Source organism: Eumetopias jubatus, unplaced genomic scaffold, assembly GCF_037043125.1.
Source record: "Eumetopias jubatus isolate StellerSeaLion01/CBP00866 unplaced genomic scaffold, mEumJub1_p1.0 scaffold_9, whole genome shotgun sequence".
In the NCBI taxonomy this organism is placed as follows: domain Eukaryota; kingdom Metazoa; phylum Chordata; class Mammalia; order Carnivora; family Otariidae; genus Eumetopias; species Eumetopias jubatus.
The window spans coordinates 53870095-53892454 of record NW_028274815.1 but is presented as its reverse complement, the minus strand read 5'-3'; the positions used below and the strand labels follow the sequence as shown (position 1 = coordinate 53892454).

The 22360-nt window shown below is 44.8% G+C and overlaps 1 protein-coding gene across 2 annotated transcripts in view; it reads left to right on the top strand.

Annotated features, from left to right (window-relative positions):
• Positions 1-21320, top strand: part of ARHGAP25 (Rho GTPase activating protein 25) — an 86770-nt gene extending 65450 nt beyond the window's left edge. For both annotated transcript variants that reach the window (XM_028116373.2, XM_028116376.2), the window contains 7 exons: positions 1004-1211; positions 6023-6155; positions 9297-9370; positions 10850-10971; positions 11778-11974; positions 15550-16079; positions 19223-21320. In XM_028116373.2, coding sequence (XP_027972174.1) covers positions 1004-1211; positions 6023-6155; positions 9297-9370; positions 10850-10971; positions 11778-11974; positions 15550-16079; positions 19223-19430 — 1472 coding nt within the window. In that variant the 3' untranslated portion in view covers positions 19431-21320. The remainder of the gene's footprint in view (positions 1-1003; positions 1212-6022; positions 6156-9296; positions 9371-10849; positions 10972-11777; positions 11975-15549; positions 16080-19222) is intronic.
• Positions 21321-22360: the final 1040 nt, after the last annotated feature.

The following is a 22360-nucleotide window of genomic DNA, read 5'->3' as shown; positions in this document are numbered from 1 at the left end:
TGGGCAACGGACTCTGGATTTAGGCTCAGGTCATGATCCCAGGGTCCTGGGATCCAGCCTCGCATTGTCGGGCTCCTCACTCAGCAGGGAATCTGCCTGAGGATTCTCCCTCTCCCTCTGCTCCTCTTCCTGCTCACGCTCTCTCTCTCTCTAATAAATAAATAAATCTTTAAAAAAAGTAGTAAAACATAGTAAACAACCTAAATTATTAAAAATGCCTCAATGGTTTAATACAGTTTGAGATATCCGTGTGATAGACTGTTATATTTTGATGCTATATGACACAAGCAGAATTCAAAACAGCCTGCTTGCTGCTGTGGTTAAGAGCACATTCTCTTGAGTTGACTGCCTGGGCTTGAATTCTGACTACCATGGCCTGCCACCCGACCTTGGCAAGTTCACTAGTGCCTCTAAGGCTCCGTGTATTTAGTAGTAAGGTGAGTATAACAATTCTGCTACCTCGTGGGGTTGCCGTTGAGATGAAATGAGAACAGGTGTGCAAAGTGCTTAGCACAATTTCTAGCCCACAACAGGTACTCTGTAAAAATGAGTTGTTATTTTTTTTAACATTTTATTTTTTTTAAACTTTATTTGTTTATTTGACAGGGAGCGCACATGAGAGGGGGGAGGGTCAGAGGGAGAAGCAGATTCCCTGCTCAGCAGGGAGCCCGATGTGGGACTCGATCCCGGGACTCCAGGATCATGACCTGAGCCGAAGGCAGTCGCTTAACCAACTGAGCCACCCAGGCGCCCATGAGTTGTTATTTTAAATATGTAAAAATGTGGGTCGAGAGAAAAAGACTGACAGAGACCGCCCCAAATGTATAGCCCCAGGAGATATTATGGGTGACTTGTCTCCTCCCTTTTGTCTGGTATCATTGCACCAAAACTTTTGGGGTTACAGGCAACACAGACAAATCTAGATAGAGGCAAAGCACTTTGACCTATCAGTTCATCCAGTGGAAGTCAGAGTGATGAGCAGGTCCTGTTTTTCTCTTCCCAGCCGTGTTTGGCCAGCGTTTGGATGAGACTGTGGCCTATGAGCAGAAATTTGGCCCCCACCTGGTGCCCATCCTGGTGGAGAAGTGTGCAGAGTTCATCCTCCAGCACGGCCTGAATGAAGAGGGCATCTTCCGACTGCCTGGGCAGGACAACCTGGTGAAGCAGCTCAGAGATGCTTTTGATGCCGGGGAGCGGCCCTCCTTTGACAGGTACCCTGTCCTCACCATGCCCTCCCCCTGCCTCACTTGGGTGGGAGAACCTCTCCCTACCAGCTGAACTATAGGACTCGCACAGATGCTTCCAAAGTCCTGGTTTGCCATAAAGAGAGCCTTTTGTTTTGCTGGTCACTTACATGAGGAATGGTGTGAACTTGAAGCAGGGCCTCGCTGATGTAGGGTTAGGGTTAGTGCCGTGGCAGGAGGGGAGGAAGATGGGACCTAGCTCAAGGCCCACACTGCCAGGCACACGAGGACTGTGGAGGAGCTGAGCTGGCTGTACGAACAGACTCAGTGTGGTAGCAAACGTACCATATCTATGCCCAAGGGCTCCAGTGTTCTCCCTCAGCTTTCCAGAAATGGCCAGAACCAGGACTTCTTGTTAGTTTGGGAGACCACAGTAGCATCCACCTCTGAACTTAGTTCTGAGCCTTTTTGGAGAGAGTACATACATACTGATGTCTTAGCAGTCTGGCGTCCCCCCCATGCCTCCCCTGTGGAGGTTGCCCAGGTTTGGTTGGGGCATACCAGCTGTAATGACATTTCTTCTCACCATCGCCAACCCACCCCACCCCCTCCAGCTACCCAGCCGAGGTTTTCTGTTTTGCCACAGTCACCTATTATAGCCTCCACCCCGATGTTGGACATTCTCCGCCTACAGTGCAATATTCACCCTGGTTGCCTGTGTGTGCTTGTCCTGCTGGCAAGAGAGAGCCATTGTTCTTTCCAAATCAGCAGCCCATAAATCAAGATTTGGTGAGACAGGCCTCAACTCTATCCAGTTTGCAAAGGTTGAAATTCTCCAAGAGGTTATTTAGGACCTAGGAACAGGGCTGATCCTGGCAAAATCATGAACAGCTAAGTGCCATGAACTCCCTCTCCCCATCATCCACCTCAGTCACCAGCAATGCCCATTCTCCCTCTGCAGCATCTCTGATACCGTCTGTTTTCTCCATTCTCACAGCCACTGCCTGAGTTTGGACCACCGCATGTCTGTCTTGGCTGTTGGCATGCAGTAGGTTAACTTACCAAGGGTGCTGTATTTTTACAGGAAAGCAATGGGTGGAGTTGTTACTGGAACTACAGCAGGTTATGGGCATCAAATTTACGGACCTCTCAGCAGCACTATAAATTGCATTTTATTATCAGGCACCTGTTCAATTAAGCTTACCACCTTTGTATTCAGTTTTCTTCTTATGTTTTTAATTAGCTTTGAGTTGATCAAAAGATACAGGCAGGTTGTTGCTAAAGCGATATGAACAGTCAGCCAGGAGGAAGAAAGGTGATTGCAGGGGTTTGTCAGATACTTGCCCTGGGCTTGATTTTATGTACCTATAAAGTCAGCCTGGGTGGTGGAGTCATAGTCTTTGATTCCTGTGAAATATTTGGAGCTGGAAGAAGGAAAGTTACACAGCTTGTCATGACCTCTCTACCCCGCCCTAAGAAGTAGAATTTACACACCTAGAAATAGGAGGGGTTACCTGGGGCTCTTGAGAGTCCTCACGGGGCCAATTCTGGATCTACATAATCCTTGTGGGTACTCATCTAGACCTATGTTGGTCATATGTGTGGTTTGAGATCTCCCAAATTGTCTCACTGGAATGAAGAGAAACAAAGGAGTTTTTATTTGGTAGATTCTAGTGCAGCTATATCTGATTCTCATTAAACATATACATGTAAATTTTAAAATCTCTTTGTGGAGTTTCTGCTGGGCTGGATACGATCCGCCACAAAACTAACACACTTCTGATACCTATATTTCTGTGAGAGACATACAGATGTGCCACATTTTAAGGTCCGTGCTACCAGGGAAGGATTGGCAGAACCATCGGTGGTGCCTGGGCTAATCTCTGGTGGATCAGGTGTTTAACTCAGAAGTCACCTGGCTCCTGACTTGTCTTTAGTTCTTGACTTAAAAAAAATCATTTAAAGGTGGTTCATTGGGTTGAAGGAATAGCAAACTCAGGAAAAATCATGCTGGAAATTTAGACTGCAACAGTGACGACTGATTTGCCCATGTTACAATGGGGGCGCAGATATTAAACTAAAAATTTACAGAAATAATTCTATAATTTCCATCGTGTTAAGTGCTAAAATGGAAAACTAGATGGTACTATGAGAACTTAAAACAGGTGCCTCTTTTTAAAAAGGTTTATTTATTTATTAGAGAGGGGAGGGGCAGGGGAAGAGAGAGTCTTAAGCAGACTCTGCATTGAGCCCAACCCAGGGCTTGATCTCACAGCCCTGAGATCACAACCTAAGCCAAAACCAGGAGTGGGATGCTTAACGGACAGCACCACCCAGGTGCCCTAGAATAGGAGCCTTTTGACGTAGTCTGGTGGATTTAGGGAGACCCCTAAGAAGAAATGACATTTACGCTCAGACACATTAAGCAGGCATGAGGAGTTAGCCAGGACAAGCAGCATTATCTTCCCCTGGTAAAATGAATCAGGAAGCTTTCTCTGGTTTTAAATGTTCCAAGATGATTTACATAGGTAAGTGTGTTCTTTGGTTATAACTTTGAAGCATCTACACTATATCAGTGGTTATAACCCTTTCTTTTTTCTAACGTTGGATATTTTTGCTGTCGTTTCTTCTGATTGAACTATCTAGTAGTTTGTGGGTTTTGTTGTTGTCATTTATCTTCAAAAGATTCTGCTTTTTTTTTTTAATGTATCATTGATACTTTCTTATTTCAAATTGTTGTTGGCAACATTCATTGCTTGGATGTATTTTGTGTGTTGGGGGCTGTGCCAGGCAGGGGACAGTACATCAGAGACTGGAACCCTGGAGGCAGGAGGCCAGATAGGAAGCTGGGGCAGGATCCTGGCAAAAGGCCATTACCTACTGAAATAGAGCAGTGAAGGGGCTTGGGGAGTGTAACTGGATGTGGAGTAAAGGAGAGGCCCTGGATTCGGACTAAGACCATAGAGAGGGTTGCAGTGCTGGGGCATGAGGAGGAGCCACTCTGGGACTTTAGGAGAATGTGGGTCAGCAGGTTGTCGTTCTGCCATTTTCTTGGGAACTTCTCACGTATTTTGACAAGAGGTCTTTGCCCAGGAATATTTTTAGGCAGTGACCCAGCAGGGAAGGCTTTTCCAGAATGCCCACCTTAAGTGAATGGTTCCCACCCCTAATTTCCTGAGGCAACAATGCAGCACAGTCAGGCTCTATGCCAGTTCGCGTTCTCATTTTGAGGCCAAGCGCTCACAGGCTGCAAAGGGGGGCCTTTTCAGGAGACAGCTCCAAACACTGGCTATCAAAAACAAACAAAAAAACTTACTCGGGACATCAAGACAGAGCTTTACAGTCAAGTCCTGATGCCTCCAATGCCTCCCGCCTGCTCCTTCTTCCCAAACTGACCCCTGCTGTCCCTTCTCCAGGAAGCTCTTCTACCAGCCAATTCTATATTCCCCATCCCTGAAACCGAGGAGACACTCACATGGTCTGAACCTCTTACCACATCATAGCTTTCCAAAATAACTACCTGGACATTTGCTTAAGAATACTCATTTTTTTTTCTATGAAGTAAATAAAATTAAAGTAAATAATTTCTTCACTAATGAACTTCAAGCATATGGTAGATTCAGACTTATTTTCTCTCATAGCACTGCAGAAGAAATGCCAGGGGTCAGCAGACTTTGATGAAGGGCCACATGTGAAATTTTGAGGCTTTGCAGGCCCAGATGGTTTCTGCTGCAGCTACTCAGCTCTGCTCTTAGCACAAAATATGGCACAAAATCAGCCAAAGTCAATGCAAAAACAAATGAGCATGACTATATTCCTGTAACACTGTGTGGATGCTGAAATTCAAATTTCATATTTCACAGGGCATGAAATAGGCTTCTTTTGAGTTTTGTTCCCAACCATTTAAAACCATAAAGTCCATCCTTAGCTCAGAGGCTGTACAAATACAGGCATTGGGCCGGATTTGACTCCTGGGCCATGGTTTGCCTACTCCTGCTGTAAGCTGGAGAAGCTGAGCTGAAAAACATGAGCCTCCTTCTTAGGTGAACAGGCAGTCATCTGAATGCCATCTCTGTCTGCTGCAAGGCCTCTGCTTCCCACCCTCCAGGCTGATACCTGTGCTCCCTCCCCATGCTGTAACTCCTTGCCACTCTTCAGATCTTGTCCCCTATGACTCTGCACTGGATGTCCCTCTTTTTCATACTTCCATACAGTCCCAGGTCCTGGGCTTTCTTGTCATGGTACTAACCTCACAATATTGTAATGACTTGGTAACCTGTGAATGTGCACAGCTCTGTGGCTCAGTGTATCCCTCAGGTTCACCGCTGAAATCACAGTGCTTGACAGAGTATCTTCCACCTAGTAGGTTCTCTCAATGCTTACTGACTGAATGCGTGATTGTGCAAATATGTGAATGAATCCCAGAAATGTTCTAAGCTCTCTGAGGATTTAAAGAGATCATGGGCCATAAGGTATAAATGAGTTATCACATGAAAAATTAGAGACTGAGTAGAAAATGCAAAACTGTGAGGCACCAAGTGACTTGGATAAAAAAGAAAGAGATGAAGACAAAAATAAGTTAATAGGATTAATGAAAAGGTAGACCTTGAACTTACCTTTGAGGTAGTCGGTGTAAGAGATAAAGGAAGAAGTGTTGGGGGTCATTTTTCTAGAATATTAGCAAAGGTGGTGTGTTTGGATACATCTTTATCAGACTCTACTCCTTTGCAAAACTCCCTTTGGGAACCTGGGATTCTATTCAATGGATCACCAGGGGGGAGGTGAGGAGTGCTCTGGAGTTTCACTTTCAAAGAACATTGCTTATTTTTTTTTTGCAGAGAGACAGACGTGCACACAGTGGCCTCCCTGTTAAAGCTCTATCTCCGAGACCTCCCGGAGCCTGTGGTTCCCTGGAACCAGTATGAGGGGTTCCTGCTCTGCGGGCAGCTCATGAATGCAGATGAGGCAAAGGTTTGTATCTCATTTGAGTTAGTCGTCCTGTTTTGGAAGAAGGTGTTGGTTATTGAACACTATTCTTGTAGGCAAGCAACAGCGGGTCAGGGAACCCATACCCTTGAGAGAGATACTGTGTCAAACTGGAACTTTGTCAGCAATAAAAGGCCATTGAAGCCAATCATAGAGACAGCCTTGCTGGGATGTGACAATCCAATGCAGAATTGACTATCTTGAATTTACCCAAGTCACTTTAAAATTAATATGCGAAAGAGGAAGCTTCCGAGAAGGGTATCAAGCAATATGGCCTTGCTGAGATCCCCATGGGAAACAAGGGCAGGTTGACCAACCTGGAGGTCAGGTGAGAGGTGAGAATGTTCTAGTTCCATGGTGAATGTGTGTCAGGCACGGGAATTCAAGGAATGCATGTGCCAGAGAAAGGAAAGACAAGGAGATTTCTTTGTTCTTTTCAGCTGCAGCTGCTTATGGGGCTGGGGTCCGCTGCGCAGCATGCTTGTTAGAGCGCACACACGTTCGCCTGCAGGATTTGTGATCTTATGTAAATTCTTTCCTGAAAGGTCTTACAGTCAAACAGTCACCACGCGGGAGTCATGTTAATTAAACAAACCAACCAACAAAAGAAACCAGGAAAACCCATCTAGCAACAGTGAAACCTTCATGGTTTTTAACCAGGATTTGCAAAACCAAATGCCCGAGGAATACGTTTATGTTATACTGCTAATAATTGGGGTCTAACTCCCCACTTTGGGGGGGTTAGTTCTTAGCACTACTGTGTGAAAGCTCTCTTTGGAAATGTGGTGCACAGAAAAAGCCTACAGTGAAGACCTGGATTTAACTTTGATTTTGCCTTTAGGCAAATTAAGCATTTTCTACAAAAGTTTACTTACTTAGAGCAACAGAACATTCTATAATGGTGGAACTGGTATATAGTTGCATTGGTCAATATGATAACCACTAACCACACATGGCTATCGGGCACTTGAAATGTGGCTAGATCAGCTAAAGAACCAAATTCCTAATTTTATTTTATTTTCTTATTTAAATAGTCACATATGTCAAGTAGCTGTTGTACTGGACAGCACAAACTGAGACAAATTTCGTAATAACATCTGCTGTACTTAGGATTGTTTTGAGGACAAGGGATATGAGGTAGGTGAGTGATATTTTTAAATTATTGGTTTAAGGAGAGGTTTATTCTCTATTTTAGAATTTATTACATAGTATACCCCCAGAAAATAATAATTTTGTATATAGAGTTATCATTTTTAAACAAAAGAGCAATAGTACCCTAGACCTGGTAGAAAGCATAGCCTGTGAGAGCTTCTCTCCTGACTCAGGGCAAAGAGCCTCACCATTTAAGTGGATCCTGGTACAAGAAAAACAGTGATTTTGTATTTCAACATCAGGAAATGAAAGGGATGATACGGATACAGCTAACATGCTGGAGCTAGTGTAGCTATTTTCGGACACAAAAGTTAGGTTACATGATCTCATATAGATCTTCCTCAGCAACAAAAGGCAAATGAAGCCAATCATGGTGGCAGCCATCTTGGGATGTAACAATCCAATGAAGAATGGGACTATAATCAAATACCTCAAGCCACTTTAAACTTAGTAGCTGAGTGCATGATTTTGGGCAGGATTTATGAATTTTTTTGTGGGGGTTGAGACAAGGACATGACAAGTCTTAATTAATATAGGCATATCAGCTCATCTTTGTGAACGTAATAACACCTTATGGAATGAGGTTTAAAAGTTGGCTAGAAAGACCAGTGTTTCAGGCAACCTCTCAGCCCCCAGCAGCAGGGAAAGCAAAGGAGGTATACGGATGCAGATCTGACAATAAGACTCCCACCCCTGAACTTCCCCACTTTGGACCTGCCTCTCCCAACTTGCCTCCATCTCAACATATCTTGAGTTTCTAACCTATGGTAATGCCTCTAGGGTCTGTAGTGATTGCCGATAACATCATGACTGTAAAATCTGGGCAGGGCAGAGGGACTGCAGCCTCCCTCGTTGGTGAAAATGTGGCAGGGGTGGTAGCTGGGAGCCGTGAGTCTACAGCAGCCTTTGCGAAGAATTGACTAGTTAAACTGAAGAGGAGGGAATCCCAGTATGAAGCGGGCATTCTGGATACAGAGGGTATGCACCAAGTCACTGCATGCAGGCTGACAGGCCACAGGGTGCATAGGAGGACCTGCTCAGGGTTGAGGGAGCCTGTGCGTCTCATGTAAACTGATGCGTTTTTACAATCATGATGTTATCGGCAATCGCTACAGACCCTAGAGGCAGCTGCAGGTGAAAGGAACTAAGAAAAACTCTCTGTCCTTCCCCTCCCTGGCACATGCATTCCTTGTATGAAGGTCTCATGGAGCTAGAACATTCTGACCTTTACCTGCCCTCCACCCCCTGGATTAGTCAGCCTGTCCTGTGTCCCAGCAGGTTTTAGCAAGGCGTTATTGCTTAAAACCCTTCTTAGAAGCTTCTTTCTTCTCTCAATACTGATATTTTTCTTCTTTTGGGGTATTCAGTTTTATTTATTCATTTTTAAAGATTTTATTCACTTATTTGACGGAGACACAGTGAGAGAGGGAACACAAGTGGGGGGAGTGGGAGAGGGAGAAGCAGGCTTCCCGCTGAGCAGGGAGCCCGATGTGGGGCTCGATCCCAGGACCCTGGGATCATGACCTGAGCCGAAGGCAGATGCTTAACGACTGAGCCACCCAGGCGCCCCTTGGAGTATTTGGTTTTAAATACCAAATGGCTTGGGGTATTTGCTTATGATCCAGTTCTTTACTGGAGTGTTACATCTCAAGCATTCACTAAGCAAACAATGATTGTATGAATTGTCAAATCATCCTTGCCTTAGAGTAGCTCTGAGTTGGGGAAGAGGGTATGATTAGAGACAAAAAAATGTCCTGTAAAAAAAACACGTGAGCCTCTCCATGCTATTTTTTTTGCAGCTTCCTGTGAATTTCTAATTATTGCAAAGTAAAAAGCTTTTCAAAAAATCACAAAAACCATGGAACAGGAGTGACTGCCCGTGCTGCTTCTGCACGGATTCACCAATTATGTTCCCCCTGTTCCAGAGTCTCATTGCCAGCGAGGGATGTTTACGGTGTTCAAATCTCTTCCCAGGCTCAGCAGGAGTTGGGGAAGCAGCTGTCCATCCTTCCTCGAGACAACTATAGCCTCCTGAGTTACATATGCAGGTAAGAGTCCCCCAGCATCAGTTTCCAGCCGTACCAGAAAAAAGCCCCCAATTAGAGTAGAAAAGAGTGTCTCTGTGAACTCAGAGCTTCTGGTCCAGACCTTGGGAAGGTCAGCTGTATTTACGCAGCACTGCAGAGGTTCCCTTTATCCACAAGATGATTTAAAGGATCCACTCAGAGTCTGATTTGGCATGCAAAGTGAACATGCTTCCTCCTTCAGGCCTGCCCCTGTGCTGCCCGGAGTCCTGGGACATGCAGTAGCACCCAGAATCCTTATAATGTTTCTAGAATTATCTCCCATCTTCCTGACTCTGGGGCCATAACTTTGTGCCCTGGAGACATTCATGGCAACACATAGCATGTAGATTAACCCAGGTCTGTCTGAGCTGGGAGCCTGGATCTCCATGCCAGACAGAGCTGAAATTTATCTTCTTTTTAAAAAATAAATTGTTGTAGTATCCAGGTTATAAAAGTGATACATGCTTGATTTGGAAACCAGGAAAATACAACATACTATAAATAAGAAATAAAAATAATATACAATGTCCTCACTCAGCAAAAATCACTCTTACTGCTTGGGGATGTTTCCTTCTGGATGTTTTTCTTTCTATGAAAGATCTTTACATACATCAATATAAATATTCGGGAACAATTTTTTGTATATATTTGTATCCTGCTGGTTTTGACTTAATATTATATTGTGAGCATTTCCCTATGTCATAAAATAGGATTATAGATGACTCTGTAATATTCCATAATGTTTCCTCATTTGAAAACACCACCATTTATTTGATAATTTCTATGTATTTGGAATTTTAAGTTGCTTCAACCTATCCATTTAAAAATGGTTTTTGGAGAAGGTATTTAGAAAGTTCTTTGCCGATATTTTCAGTTTTTGTTTTGTTTTGTTTTGTTTTAATAAGGAAGCTGAGAGCTTCATGCCTCCAATGGGTGCAATTATAGTAAAAATTCATTGCTAGTTGTTGAGCACTCACTGAGAATTTGAGATACTTGGTGCTGTAATCAGAGGATGAGAGCAAAGAGGCATTGTGGGTTCCCCTCTGTGACATCTCCTCAAGATAACGTTTCCATCTCTGGAAACTTGGGTGGGATGAGTGCTGAGAGCCTGAGAGATAAGCCTATAAAGTCAGAATGAGGGGTAGTCTCGTACCCATTTGCGTCCTTCTAGTGTCCTCTTTAGCTCCCTGAATGAGATCCTACCTCCTGCTGATGGGGCACCCCACCCCAAGCCCCCACACCACCCCTAGCAGCTGGGCAGATCCCTCCTGGTTTCTCTTCCCCCTTGATCTTGAATCTCTCAGGGTGAAGTTAAACTCACGTGGGCTGAGCACACTGGTTCCATTCCTGAGACTAGAAAGAAGGAGATGGGATCCATCTCTGAGATCTCAGGGGTACCTGGAAGTGCTTCCTTCTGGCAACTTCCTATTTCCTACTATGGGATTTTCTGGTTGCCCACAGGTTCCTGCATGAAATCCAGCTCAACTGCGGTGTTAACAAGATGAGTGTGGATAACCTGGCTACCGTGATTGGTGTGAATCTCATCAGGTCGAAGGTCGAAGACCCTGCTGTGATCATGAGAGGTACAGCTGGTCCTGTGGGGAAGGAAGGTGCAGAGGAAGTGACAACAGTTACCTAGCTACCAAAGTGTGCTGCAATTTGCCAAGCATTTTCAATTGATTACCTTGCCCCAACTGTGAAATAGCCCTGTGAAAGGAGCAGGGCAGAAATTATGTCCATTTTCCAGATCACAGCAGAGCAGAGAGGTTAAAAATTGACCCAATGGTCACGCAGTACAATAGGCTAGCACAAAAACAGTATTTCTTAGTCTTTTATGACTTTTAAATACCCTTAACCAGAGAAAACAAGTTTGCGAGAAAGCAAGTTTGATTTTATAAGACAACTCACAAAAAAAAGACTACTGGTAAAGTTGTGTCGAAAAGGCTTCTGTGGCTGTGTCTTGGTTCAGTGAGCAAAAGTCCTGGCGTAGAGTACTGATGTCTGCCATGGATTTGGGAAGGCAGTATGGCTGTCACGTATTTACTATGTGTGCAATAAGAGATCAGATGACATATCGAGGACCACATCAGGGGAGAAAGATGTCTTCATTTTCTCTACTATTATATTGCTTATTTTCTGATCAAAGACTGACCCACAGGACTGTATAGGCTGAAAATAACCCTCTTTCACCCCACTCCCATATCGTTCTTCTATCCCTTCTCTTTCACCACAATCTCCTACCCTTAGAAGGGTCCCATGAGGAGCAAAATGAGGTCTTTTGGGCCCTGTGGTTTTAGAGCCAAGTTTAGAGACATCCCACAGGTGGAGACCCTGAGGGCTGCCTGCCTCCTGCCATGGTCCAGGTCTACAGATCTCTTTCTTCTTTCAGGGACTCCTCAAATCCAAAGAGTGATGACCATGATGATCAGAGACCATGAAGTTCTCTTCCCCAAGTCCAAGGATGCCCCCCTTTCGCCCCCTGCTCAGAAAAATGACCCTAAGAAACCTCCAGTAGCTCGAAGCTCTGTGGGCTGGGATGCCACTGAAGACCCTCCAATTTCTAGGACAGACAGCTTCAGTAACATGGTAAGGTGCAGAGAACCTTCTTCCTTCCATCTGACTCTTCCTTTAGTCCAAGTCATTCCATGTAAAAGCTGGTCTAGGGTGGCAGTTTGAGGAGTTTTAGATGATGCCATGACAGTGGGGCACAGATGGTACAGACCCATTTGAATGCATCTTGAAAGCCTGGCCTCTTTCTAAATCTAGTGTCTGTTGGCATCCTGGAGGTGGGGTTAGTGACATGTATGCCAGTCTCCTAATGACTGAGCAGTGGGAGTCCTCACTAAAGCCCACTCTAAAAGGGAAGCCTTGCCAAACACAGTCCAGGAAAGTTCAGTAGGGGAAATTATATATCACATTGTAAGTGTTTTAGCGAGAGTTGTTGAAAATTCGGGGTGAAAGTCCAGAGAGAACTGGTTTCCTGCTGACCCATGAAACGTGATTTCTTTCTCAGAGTATGTGATGTGTTCATGTAATATTTCTCATTCCCTGATAAGCTGTCTCAGCAATGTCACCCTCCTCATTTGTACTGAAGGGTTGGGGCTCACGTTCCCAATGTCAAAAAACTCTGCAACCTCTGAAATGTAGACTAGTTGAGGCCAATAATTTACAAGGCTCAAATATCTTTATATATTTATAGAGACAAATATTTTAAAAAAACCATGAACTTTGTGTAGCAGCTTGATTCTTTATGTGTGCCCAAGAGATGAATTTAAAGTTTCTGGTTGACCCAGTAATGTAAGTTTTCTATAGGACTGTTAATCCTGAGGATGATTAAGAAAGTATTGAAAAAAAGGTAGGTAGTGGTAGTGGTTATGATTCTTCTTAGGTGATGCCTGTACATGATGCATTTTGCCAACACTCTCAAATATTTAGAAATGCTTATACTTCATGTAATGAAATCCTATTAGCGGTCCTTGGAAGTAGACATTGTTAGGCTTATTCGACAGGTTTCTGCTATTTATTGTAACAGTGTGGGCAGCTATGGGTAGGCACTGTTCTGGGAAACTTAAGTAGGTCACTTCCGGGGTCCTCACCATAACTATGTAGGGCAGACTTTGTCATCCACATCTTATCTTTCAGGAGCAGAGTCTCAGGGAGGTTGACCAGCTGGCCCAAGGTGGCAGCACTAGAATGTTACAGAACGGGATTTAGTTCTAGTTCTCACTTTGAGACCCGGTGCTTCTGACTCTGGTGGGGTTGTGGAAGTAAGTGATTAGCTAGAGCGATTGGAAGGAGAGCCTGAGCCTTGATTTTCTGATTTTAGGACTCATTCTTTTTCTTCTTTTTTTTTCTTTTTAATTTAATTTAAAAATATATATACACGGTTCACTTGCCATTTGCAATGACGTGGTTGGAACTGGAGGGTATTACGCTGAGCGAAATAAGTCAATCAGAGAAAGACATGTATCATATGACCTCACTGATATGAGGAATTCTTAATCTCAGGAAACAAACTGAGGGTTGCTGGAGTGGTGGGGGGGTGGGAGAGATGGGGTGGCTGGGTGGTAGACAGTGGGGAGGGCATGTGCTGTGGTGAGCGCTGTGAAGTGTGCAAGACTGTTGAATCACAGATCTGTACCTCTGAAGCAAATAATACATTATATGTTTAAAAAAAAAAGAAGAAGAAGATAGCAGGAGGGGAAGAATGAAGGGGGGGAAATCAGAGCGGGAGACGAACCATGAGAGACGATGGACTCTGAGAAACAAACTGAGGGTTCTAGAGGGGAGGGGGGTGGGGGGATGGCTTAGCCTGGTGATGGGTCTTAAAGAGGGCACGTTCTGCGTGGAGCACTGGGTGTTATGCACAAACAATGAATCATGGCACACTACATCAAAAACTAATGATGTAATGTATGGTGATTAACATAACATAATAAAAAAATATATATATACATGGTTCAAAGAAAATTAAAATGAGAAAAAGATATACATGGAGAAATCCTGCTCCCTCTGCTATCTCCATTCACCCCATCCTTCCCCGCCTTTATTAGTTTCGTACTTATTCTTCCAGTGTTACTTTATGCAAATATAAACAGATATGAATGTAAATCATTTACTTCTTTTTTATGCAAATATAACATATTCTCTTGCTCTCTCTTTACACACACATACACACACAAGCATGCACACGCATGTTACTCTTTATCTTCCATTTTTCCACTTAAGAGTACATCCTGGAGACCTTTTTATGTCAATACGTGGACAGGCCCCTCAGATGACCAGATTATTTTCATTCCTTTGTACAACAAACAAGTCTGCAATGAATAACCTTGACCACGCTTCATTTTGTACTCAGGTAGATGTATTTCTGGGATAAATTCCCAGAATTGGGATTACTGAATCAGAGGGTAAGTAGATTTGTGTGTAATTTTTATTAAAATTGTCAAATAGAGGTTGTGCCATTTTGTACTTCCACCAGCAATGCACGAAAGAGCCTGTTTCCTTACAGTTTCACTAGCAAAATGTGTTTTCAAATTTGGGGAGGTGTCTTATCTGAAAGGTGAAAACTGATATTTCACTAATTTTTTTTTTTTTTTTAGAGAGAGAGAGAGAGAGCACATGAGTGTGTATGTGAGAGGGGGTGTGGGGGCAGAGGGAGAGGGAGAGAGAATCTTAAGCTGAGCACGGAGCCCAAGGTGGGGCTTGATCTCACGACCCTGAGCTCATGACCTGAGCCAAAATCAAGAGTCGGACACTTAACCGACTGAGCCACCCAGGTGCCCTGATATTTCAGTAATTTTAATTTTGATTTGGGTTTCTTTAATAATGAGAGAAGCTGAACATCTTTTCTTATGCGTAAGGGCTTCTTGCATTTTTCTTTTCCTCTGTGGACTGTCTGATCCTGTCCTTTATCCATATTTCTGTTGGTCTTTTTCTTCTCAATTTGTATGAACTTTATATAGGAGTAGCTTGTTGTCTGTGATATGTATTGCAAATATTTTTGCTAGTTTGTCATTTCTTTTTTGCTTTTGTATATGGTGATATCTTTGTTTTATTTTTGTTCTTTTTAATTTGGGGTGGTCATGGAAACCCATGTAGATTGAATTTATCAGACTTGTATTTTATGGCTTTTGGATTTTGACTTCTAGTTAGACAGGCCTCCTTGTCCTAAAGCCATGAAAGAATCCTAGTTTAAGACTCTCTTATAACTAATACACAATTAATTTTTAGAGCATGAGTTAGTTCCTTTTCAGTGCAATAACCTTGTGGGGCGCCTGGGTGGCTCAGTCGTTAAGCGTCTGCCTTCAGCTCAGGTCATGATCCCAGGGTCCAGGGATCGAGCCCCGCATCAGGCTCCCTCCTCGGGGGGGAAGCCTGCTTCTCCCTCTCCCACTCCCCCTGCTTGTGTTCCTGCTCTCGCTGTCTCTGTTTCTGTCAGATGAATAAATAAAACCTTAAAAAAAAATAAAAGTGCAATAACCTTGTGGAAAAACACCACACAGATGATCAATAATGTGATGAATTAGGAGATGGTCTTCTAATTAAGAGTTTCAGGGGTGTGCAGCCAGGAGACACTTTCTTTCAAGTTGCTAACCCTTATCCTGGGGACCTGACACATGGGAAAAACCCACGTGACATCGATGGCCATTTCTTTCTAGACCAGCGACTCGGACACAACCAGCCCCACTGGACAACAGCCGAGTGATGGGTGTCTGGAGGAGAGCAGTAAAACCCCCAGGGAAAAGGTAGGTGATTGGAAGCTGCAGTCACGAAAAAGGACTCAGACACTCCCTAATCGGAAATGCTTCTTGACGTCAGTGTTTCAAGGTGCCAACAGCAGCAAAGTGGAGATCTTTAAAAATGAGTTCTGGTCACCTTCGGAGGTAAAGGCCGAGGAAGGGCACAGGAGAACGATGTCTCAAGGTGTGCCTCACTGTCCCGACTCCCAGCGGACTTCCACCTATGACAATGTCCCTGCCCCGCCCGGGGCCCCCGGGGAGGAGGCAGCTACCGTCTCTTCCCATGCCTGTGACTCCAAGAGAGAAACTCTTGCCAGCCCTAACTCTGAAACCGGGCATGGAAAAAAGAACTCTGGAGAAGAGGAACTTGAATCCTTGCAGAGGGTGGTCCAGGAGCTGCGAAAGGAAATAGAGACACAGAAGCAAACATATGAGGAACAGATTAAAACGTAAGTCACCTGCAGAGGGGCCTCGGGCAGTCACTCGGCTTCCATTTTCAGAAGCAGCAGGGATTGTTCTCTGCCAACGAAGTGATATTAGAAACCTTGAGTTTAGAGAATACAGTAATCTATAGCAGTTGGGCTTAATTGAAGAAAGGGGTAAAGGGAATGATGAGATGACTACATTAGTGAAAACTCTTAAGTTTTGGGTTAAACTCATGAAAAGTGAAGTATGCAGCTTATGCAGCTTAAGCAACTATTTCCAAATAGTGGTTCTTTAAGGGTCGACATGATCTAAAAATTAAGAGGAACTTGAAATTTTTTTCATATTAATGTGATTCATCCCTTCTGAAAATATTTATTGAGCACATACTGTGTGGCACACACTCTCCCAGCTGTTGAGGAATAGCACGGAACAAAACAGACAAAAGTCCTTGTGCTTATAAAACTTTCCTTCTCTCAGGAACAGACAGACAATATGTATAAGTAATTAAAATATATGCTATGTCAGATGGTGGAGTGTGCTACGGGGAAGATAAAGCAGGGCAGGAGGTTGGGGGGGGTCCAGGAAGGGGGTTCCTATGTTAAATAGGGTGGTCAGGAAGGCTTCACTGAGATGGTGGCGTTAAAGCAAGGGCCTGAAGAGAAGAGGGAATAAATCAGGCCCACCTACGGGGGAAGAGCAGGCCAGGTAGGGAGAAGCAAAGGTGCAGGTCTGGTATGTTCATGCACAGGAGGAGTGGTGGTGAGCTGGCGCAGCGGGGAACAGCTGACAGGAGAGAGGGCAGACGAAGGCAGGAGGCCATGCCAGCCACCTTAAAGCCTGTGTGAGACAAAGCTTCTAGCCAGATCTACTTGACTAAAGCTTCACCAAATCACTGGCTTCCCGATGAGCGAAGGGAAGGCCAATACGGAGGCTATTGCCACAATTTCCATGCACATCCCTAAGGTGCTTGGACACAATGTGCTCTCGTGGGTAGATAAACTATTTTCTTGAAATCTTTTTCACACCACTGACTTTTCATGAGTGTAAAGCTCAATCCAGCTTAGCCCATATGAACTACATCACTAATGACGTAAAATGTGAACTAGTGGGGTTCTCAAATTATGGGTACATTTTCAGTCCATTAAGACTCAGGTACGTGAAAGGGAGACTTTTGTGAGCCCTCATTCTTTGTTTCCTACGTAGAGGGCTGCCCGTCTAAAAGCAAAATGTAGATCCTTTGTCTAAGAACCTGAAATCAATCATTTGTAGGACTGCAACCCTCATGTGCCATCTTGTCTGTGATGGAAGCAGCCCCAGAGAAGTTTCCCACTGTACTCTCATGTGAATATCATTGACAGGTTAGGGAAAGATCCAGCTGCCACGGAGGGGCCATTCCTCCTGAAGGGAACCAAGTCCTCTGAATTCACCCATCAAAGGGGTCCTCTGTCCTCAACAGTGAGAGGAGAATTAACAGTCCATAGCGCCTGCTCTGAGCTTCATGTTTCAGACACACCTTCTCATGTAATCCCCCACAGCGATAATATCCCCATTTTACAGAAGAAATGGGGGCTCGGGAAGTATAAAAAGATTCCTCAGGAGGCACACAAACATCAGTAGGGCTGAGATTTGAACCTGGGTCAGTCACGCTCCTGAGCCCACCCAGATTCTACCTCTCACTGGAATCAGTCGTCTGAATCTAGATGTAGTCTCTCAGTTGGGATTTCTCCTAAAGCAAGATGGAAGCAAGAGTAAATTTGGAGAAGAACTGGATTTGTAATGAGAGGGTCAGAAGGAATGAGACTAATTTAGCTGTAGGAAGAGATAGGCAGGGGGAGGCAAGGCTCCAAGAAGGGGCTGTTACCTGGAGAATGGTCCAAAGCCCCTGAAGAAGCCAGGCTGGGCTCGAATGGGAGCTCAAGTTTCTAAAAAAAAAAAAAAGGCCCCTCTGGCACCACCTCACAGAATGAAATTCTTTTTTTTCCTTTTTTTATTGTTATGTTAATCACCATACATTACATCATTAGTTTTTGATGTAGTGTTCCATGATTCATTGTTTGTGCATACAGAGTGAAATTCTGAAGCAAATTTCCAATCACACAATCTCCCCACAGTCCTGAAATTTCCTCTTTGGGCTTAAAAATGGCATTGTACTCTCATCCCTAGGAGTTAATTCAGCATAACCTGACAGAGCAGGGAGCACCTGGGACTAGACTAAGATTTGGGCCAGTAACAGGGAAACTTCTGGGAATTCAGAAACCCAACAGATTCTTTTTTTTTTTTAAAGATTTTATTTATTTATTTGACAGAGAGAGACACAGCGAGAGAGGGAACACAAGCAGGGGGAGTGGGAGAGGGAGAAGCAGGCTTCCGGCGGAGCAGGGAGCACGATGCTGGGATTCCCAGAACCCTGGGATCATGACCTGAGCTGAAGGCAGCCGCTTAATGACTGAGCCACCCAGGTGCCCCCCAACAGATTCTTCACCTGGAGCAGATTCGCAAGTGAGGGTGGGGCTGCCAGGGCCCCTGCTCCCAAAGGGCAGTTCAAACTTCTCCAAATCTCTACCCCTAGAGGGCCTTAATAAGAGAAGGCACTGGTACTCTCCCTGGAAGCAGGATGTGCAGGAACTCGTGTGTGCAAAGGTTTTGGGAATCTGGATATGGGGCTTCAGCGGTCAATCAACATTTCTGTTGAGCAGGACATGTGCAAGGTGCTGTGGAGGTGAAAATATAGATAGATAGATGATAGATAGATAGATAGATAGATAGATAGATAGATAGATAGATTGTGGTGAAAATATAGATAGATGATAGATAGATAGATAGATAGATAGATAGATAGATAGATAGATAGATAGATAGATTAGAGGTGGTTCCTTCTTTCAAAGACTTTATCTGATGGAAGATAAAAAACATAGAACAACATGAAAAATAACAACACAAAAGATGTTATAAGATCATGTTAAATGACAAAAGAGGGGCTCAGACATGCCCTGGGATTTCAGGTTTACTGGGAAGTCTGCGTGTGGGGGGCATGTGGGGGGGGTTGGAAGTTGGATATAGGACTTGTGATGTAGAAAGGAAAGTGGACAGAGTGTGTGAGCAAGGGTGAAGGGAGAGTCTAGAGGTCATACCCTGTTCTTTCATTCTGTTATTTCCTTCCTTGTAGCCTTGAGAAGGAAAATTATGATGTCTGGGCCAAGGTGGTGAGGCTCAATGAAGAACTGGAGAAGGAGAAGAAGAAATTTGCAGCCTTGGAAATCAGCCTCCGCAATGTGGAGCGCTCCCGGGAGGATGTTGAGAGGAGGAACAAGGCCCTGGAAGAAGAAGTCAAAGAATTTGTCAAATCGATGAAAGAGCCCAAAGCTGATGCTTGAGGGTTCCAAGCATACCATGAAGACAGCCCACAGAGGCTCACCCAACACATTCCCTTTCTCGGTGCTACCTGATGACTGAGAAGCAAAATTACTCCCTAGGAGGGAGAAGACATTTAGGGGGAAACATCGCTTTTCCCAGTAAAATAAATCGATGGAATTTGCAGGAAGATGAGGGTGAGCAGGGACATGTGGGGACATTTATGACCCCTGTGGCTGTATTCAAAAGGATTGCATTATTCCACCGTGATCTCAGGCCGAGCTAAATGGAACCTTCCATGGCTGGGTGTCTAAGTCCAATGGAGACATTTGAAACAGGCCACATCCCAGGACCCTGGCAACAGGCTGGCCCCCACCAAGGCTGGACTGAGGCATTAGTTCTTTTTTTTTTTTCTTTGTGGAATAATTCATCTAGTCAGATGGCCTCATGGTGTCCTTGAGACACAGGGGCAGAAAATGATATTTAGCTTTCTTGTACTCGCCTGTGGTGAGCTGTGTTTTGGGGGGACCGCACCTGCTGACCAGAGCCCCATTCCGTAACCCCCTTCCATGATGCACACTCTCCCTGGAAACTCAAAATTATTATTAGACTAAGACAAAACAAGCAATAAACTTTGTATTTATGAAGGCAAAATTGATAAGAAAGGCATATACAAATAAAGCAAAAAGAAAGAAAGAAAAAGAAAGAAAGAAAGAAAGAAAAAGAAAGAAAGAAAGAAAGAAAGAGAAAGAAAGATAGGCAGAGCAGTTGGTAATACTTACAGATACCTTGGTGAGCCTTAGTGAAAAGTGCCCCTTCCTTGAGACAGATGCACTCCTTTCCCGGCACGTGGCATGGTGAGCAGGGTCTGCGCTGGGTTCCAGTCCCGACCTGCCTTTCCATGGCCACAGTTGTATACAGTGGACCTGTGACAGAGGCCTTCTCACCATGATGGGACGTCCTTAGAGGTTGGGTGGGGGGTTTAGATAGTAATAGTCACGATAATATTTTTTTCTGTTACACCAAAATGTAAGTGATTTCACTCCTGAAAGGAACCAGAAGCACTGGGGAACAGCGGGGAGGGGAGCCTTCCCAGCAGACAGCTGACTTGTCCTCCTACATTAAGGCAGTCTAGCAGAGGGCCCTGGTGAGACCCCACACCTCGCTAGGTGGGAAAGTGGACTCTTTCGTGGTGACTGTCATCGTCCTCAGCAGGTGGTCTCCAAGCTCTTTTGACTATGTACCCCATCAGTAGAAAATACTGATGTAGAAATACACCCCCCAATAGATTTCTTTACTTATAAATTATATACATGTACTACTACATTGCTATATCATATATATCCTAAAACACACACAGGACAGACATTGAGTAAGGATGAGCCCTAAACACATATAAATAGATGTTCTCCAAGGTGCCTTCTGCTCTGGAGGCCACTGGCCCGATTTCCCAGCAGGTGTTACCTGTGCTTGTTTTACAGAGGTCGCACTGCTTCCACGCATTTACTTGAACTCTTGAAGCCACCTGGCTTCCTCAGAGATTTGAGATCGATGGTCACCGTGGTGAGAGTTGAGGCCTCCCAGCACATGTTTCCATCATTTTTCCTTTTTCTCCTTTCATTTTCTCACTTTTTCTCCTCTTCTCTTTGTTTTCGTCCCTCTGGTTATTTCCCCGCTGTGTGTGGCCTTGACACATTACCCACAGAGCAAAAGGTACCGACCGGAGGGGGAGTGTGGCTCAGTCCTGCTACTCAGGTCCTGCTGCAGCCACCACCAGCCACCAGACTGCTGGAGGGAGGGGGTGAGACCCAGCACATTCTCTTAGAGACCTGCTTACAGAAGCCTGGGGGTGTGGGAGGGGGGTGATTTGGCACACCATTAAGTAAAGCAATAAAATATTCGATTTCCTGGGGTTTACTTGTTTTGTAATTACAGAGTGGCAAGTGTGGAGACACTTGTTGAACACCTAATTTAGGAGAGTCTGTAGTTCTGCAGGGCGTGGATTCCTCACACTGACTCTTTAGGCGCTGAAACAGAGTTGAGGATGCAAGTAGCCGGCTGCATAATTCTAAAGGGAACATTGCTTGAAGGTGCAAAAAGGAGGACCTGAGGTCAGTGTTTGGAGGCTGGTGTTGCCGGACCTTGCTGGGCCTCGGAGCAAGAGCTCGGGCTGAGTAGAAGGGCTGCATTCGAATTCCAAGCTCCTCCTGGCCAGGGGATGCCTCTTGTTCTATTCCTTCCCCCAAGACTATGAGCTAACAGAGCGGCTGCTCCAGCCTGGGAAGCTGGAGTGTCCGTTCCTCTTCATAATCAAGAGGGGGACCTGGCTGGCGGAAGTTGCCCTGCTTCCTCATGTGCCACTGTCCATAGAAGGAGAACACAAGAAACAGGAGTTTTTCTAGTACCCTAGGCCCTGTGAGTGCAAGGAAGGGCCCGTGAAGATCTGGGGTCTGATGGCACTGGCCTCAGCGCCCCAGAGGCTACATGTGAAGTGGACGACAGGGTAGCGCTAGATCTCGTCTGGACCAAGAAGCCAGTCTTTGGAAAGCAGCTCCCAGAGACTGACCTAGGTCATCAGTGTCCTGTTGGCTCCCACCTTTAGCTCTCCCAGGGGCAAGATCTACTAGATCTGCCTTTTTCCAGCCACCTGCCCCCTCTTCACCTCAGCTCTCGTCCACCTGCACAGATAACGAGAAACTAAAAAAGGTCTGCAACACGCACATCAAAACCCCTGGCCTTCTTCCCTACCAAAATTTGTCATTTGCCTCACAGCCTCAAGTATGGCACATGTCAGCTTACTTTTCTGTCAAGTTTGAGGCAGAGCTGAGGGGTTTCTGGTAAGTTTGTGCACCAATAGGACATTTTGTATTAGGGGATTGGCTGAGATTTCTTTCTTTGTCCGCTTGGGCTGCTATAACAAAATACCACAGACTGGGGGCCTTGTAACAACAGA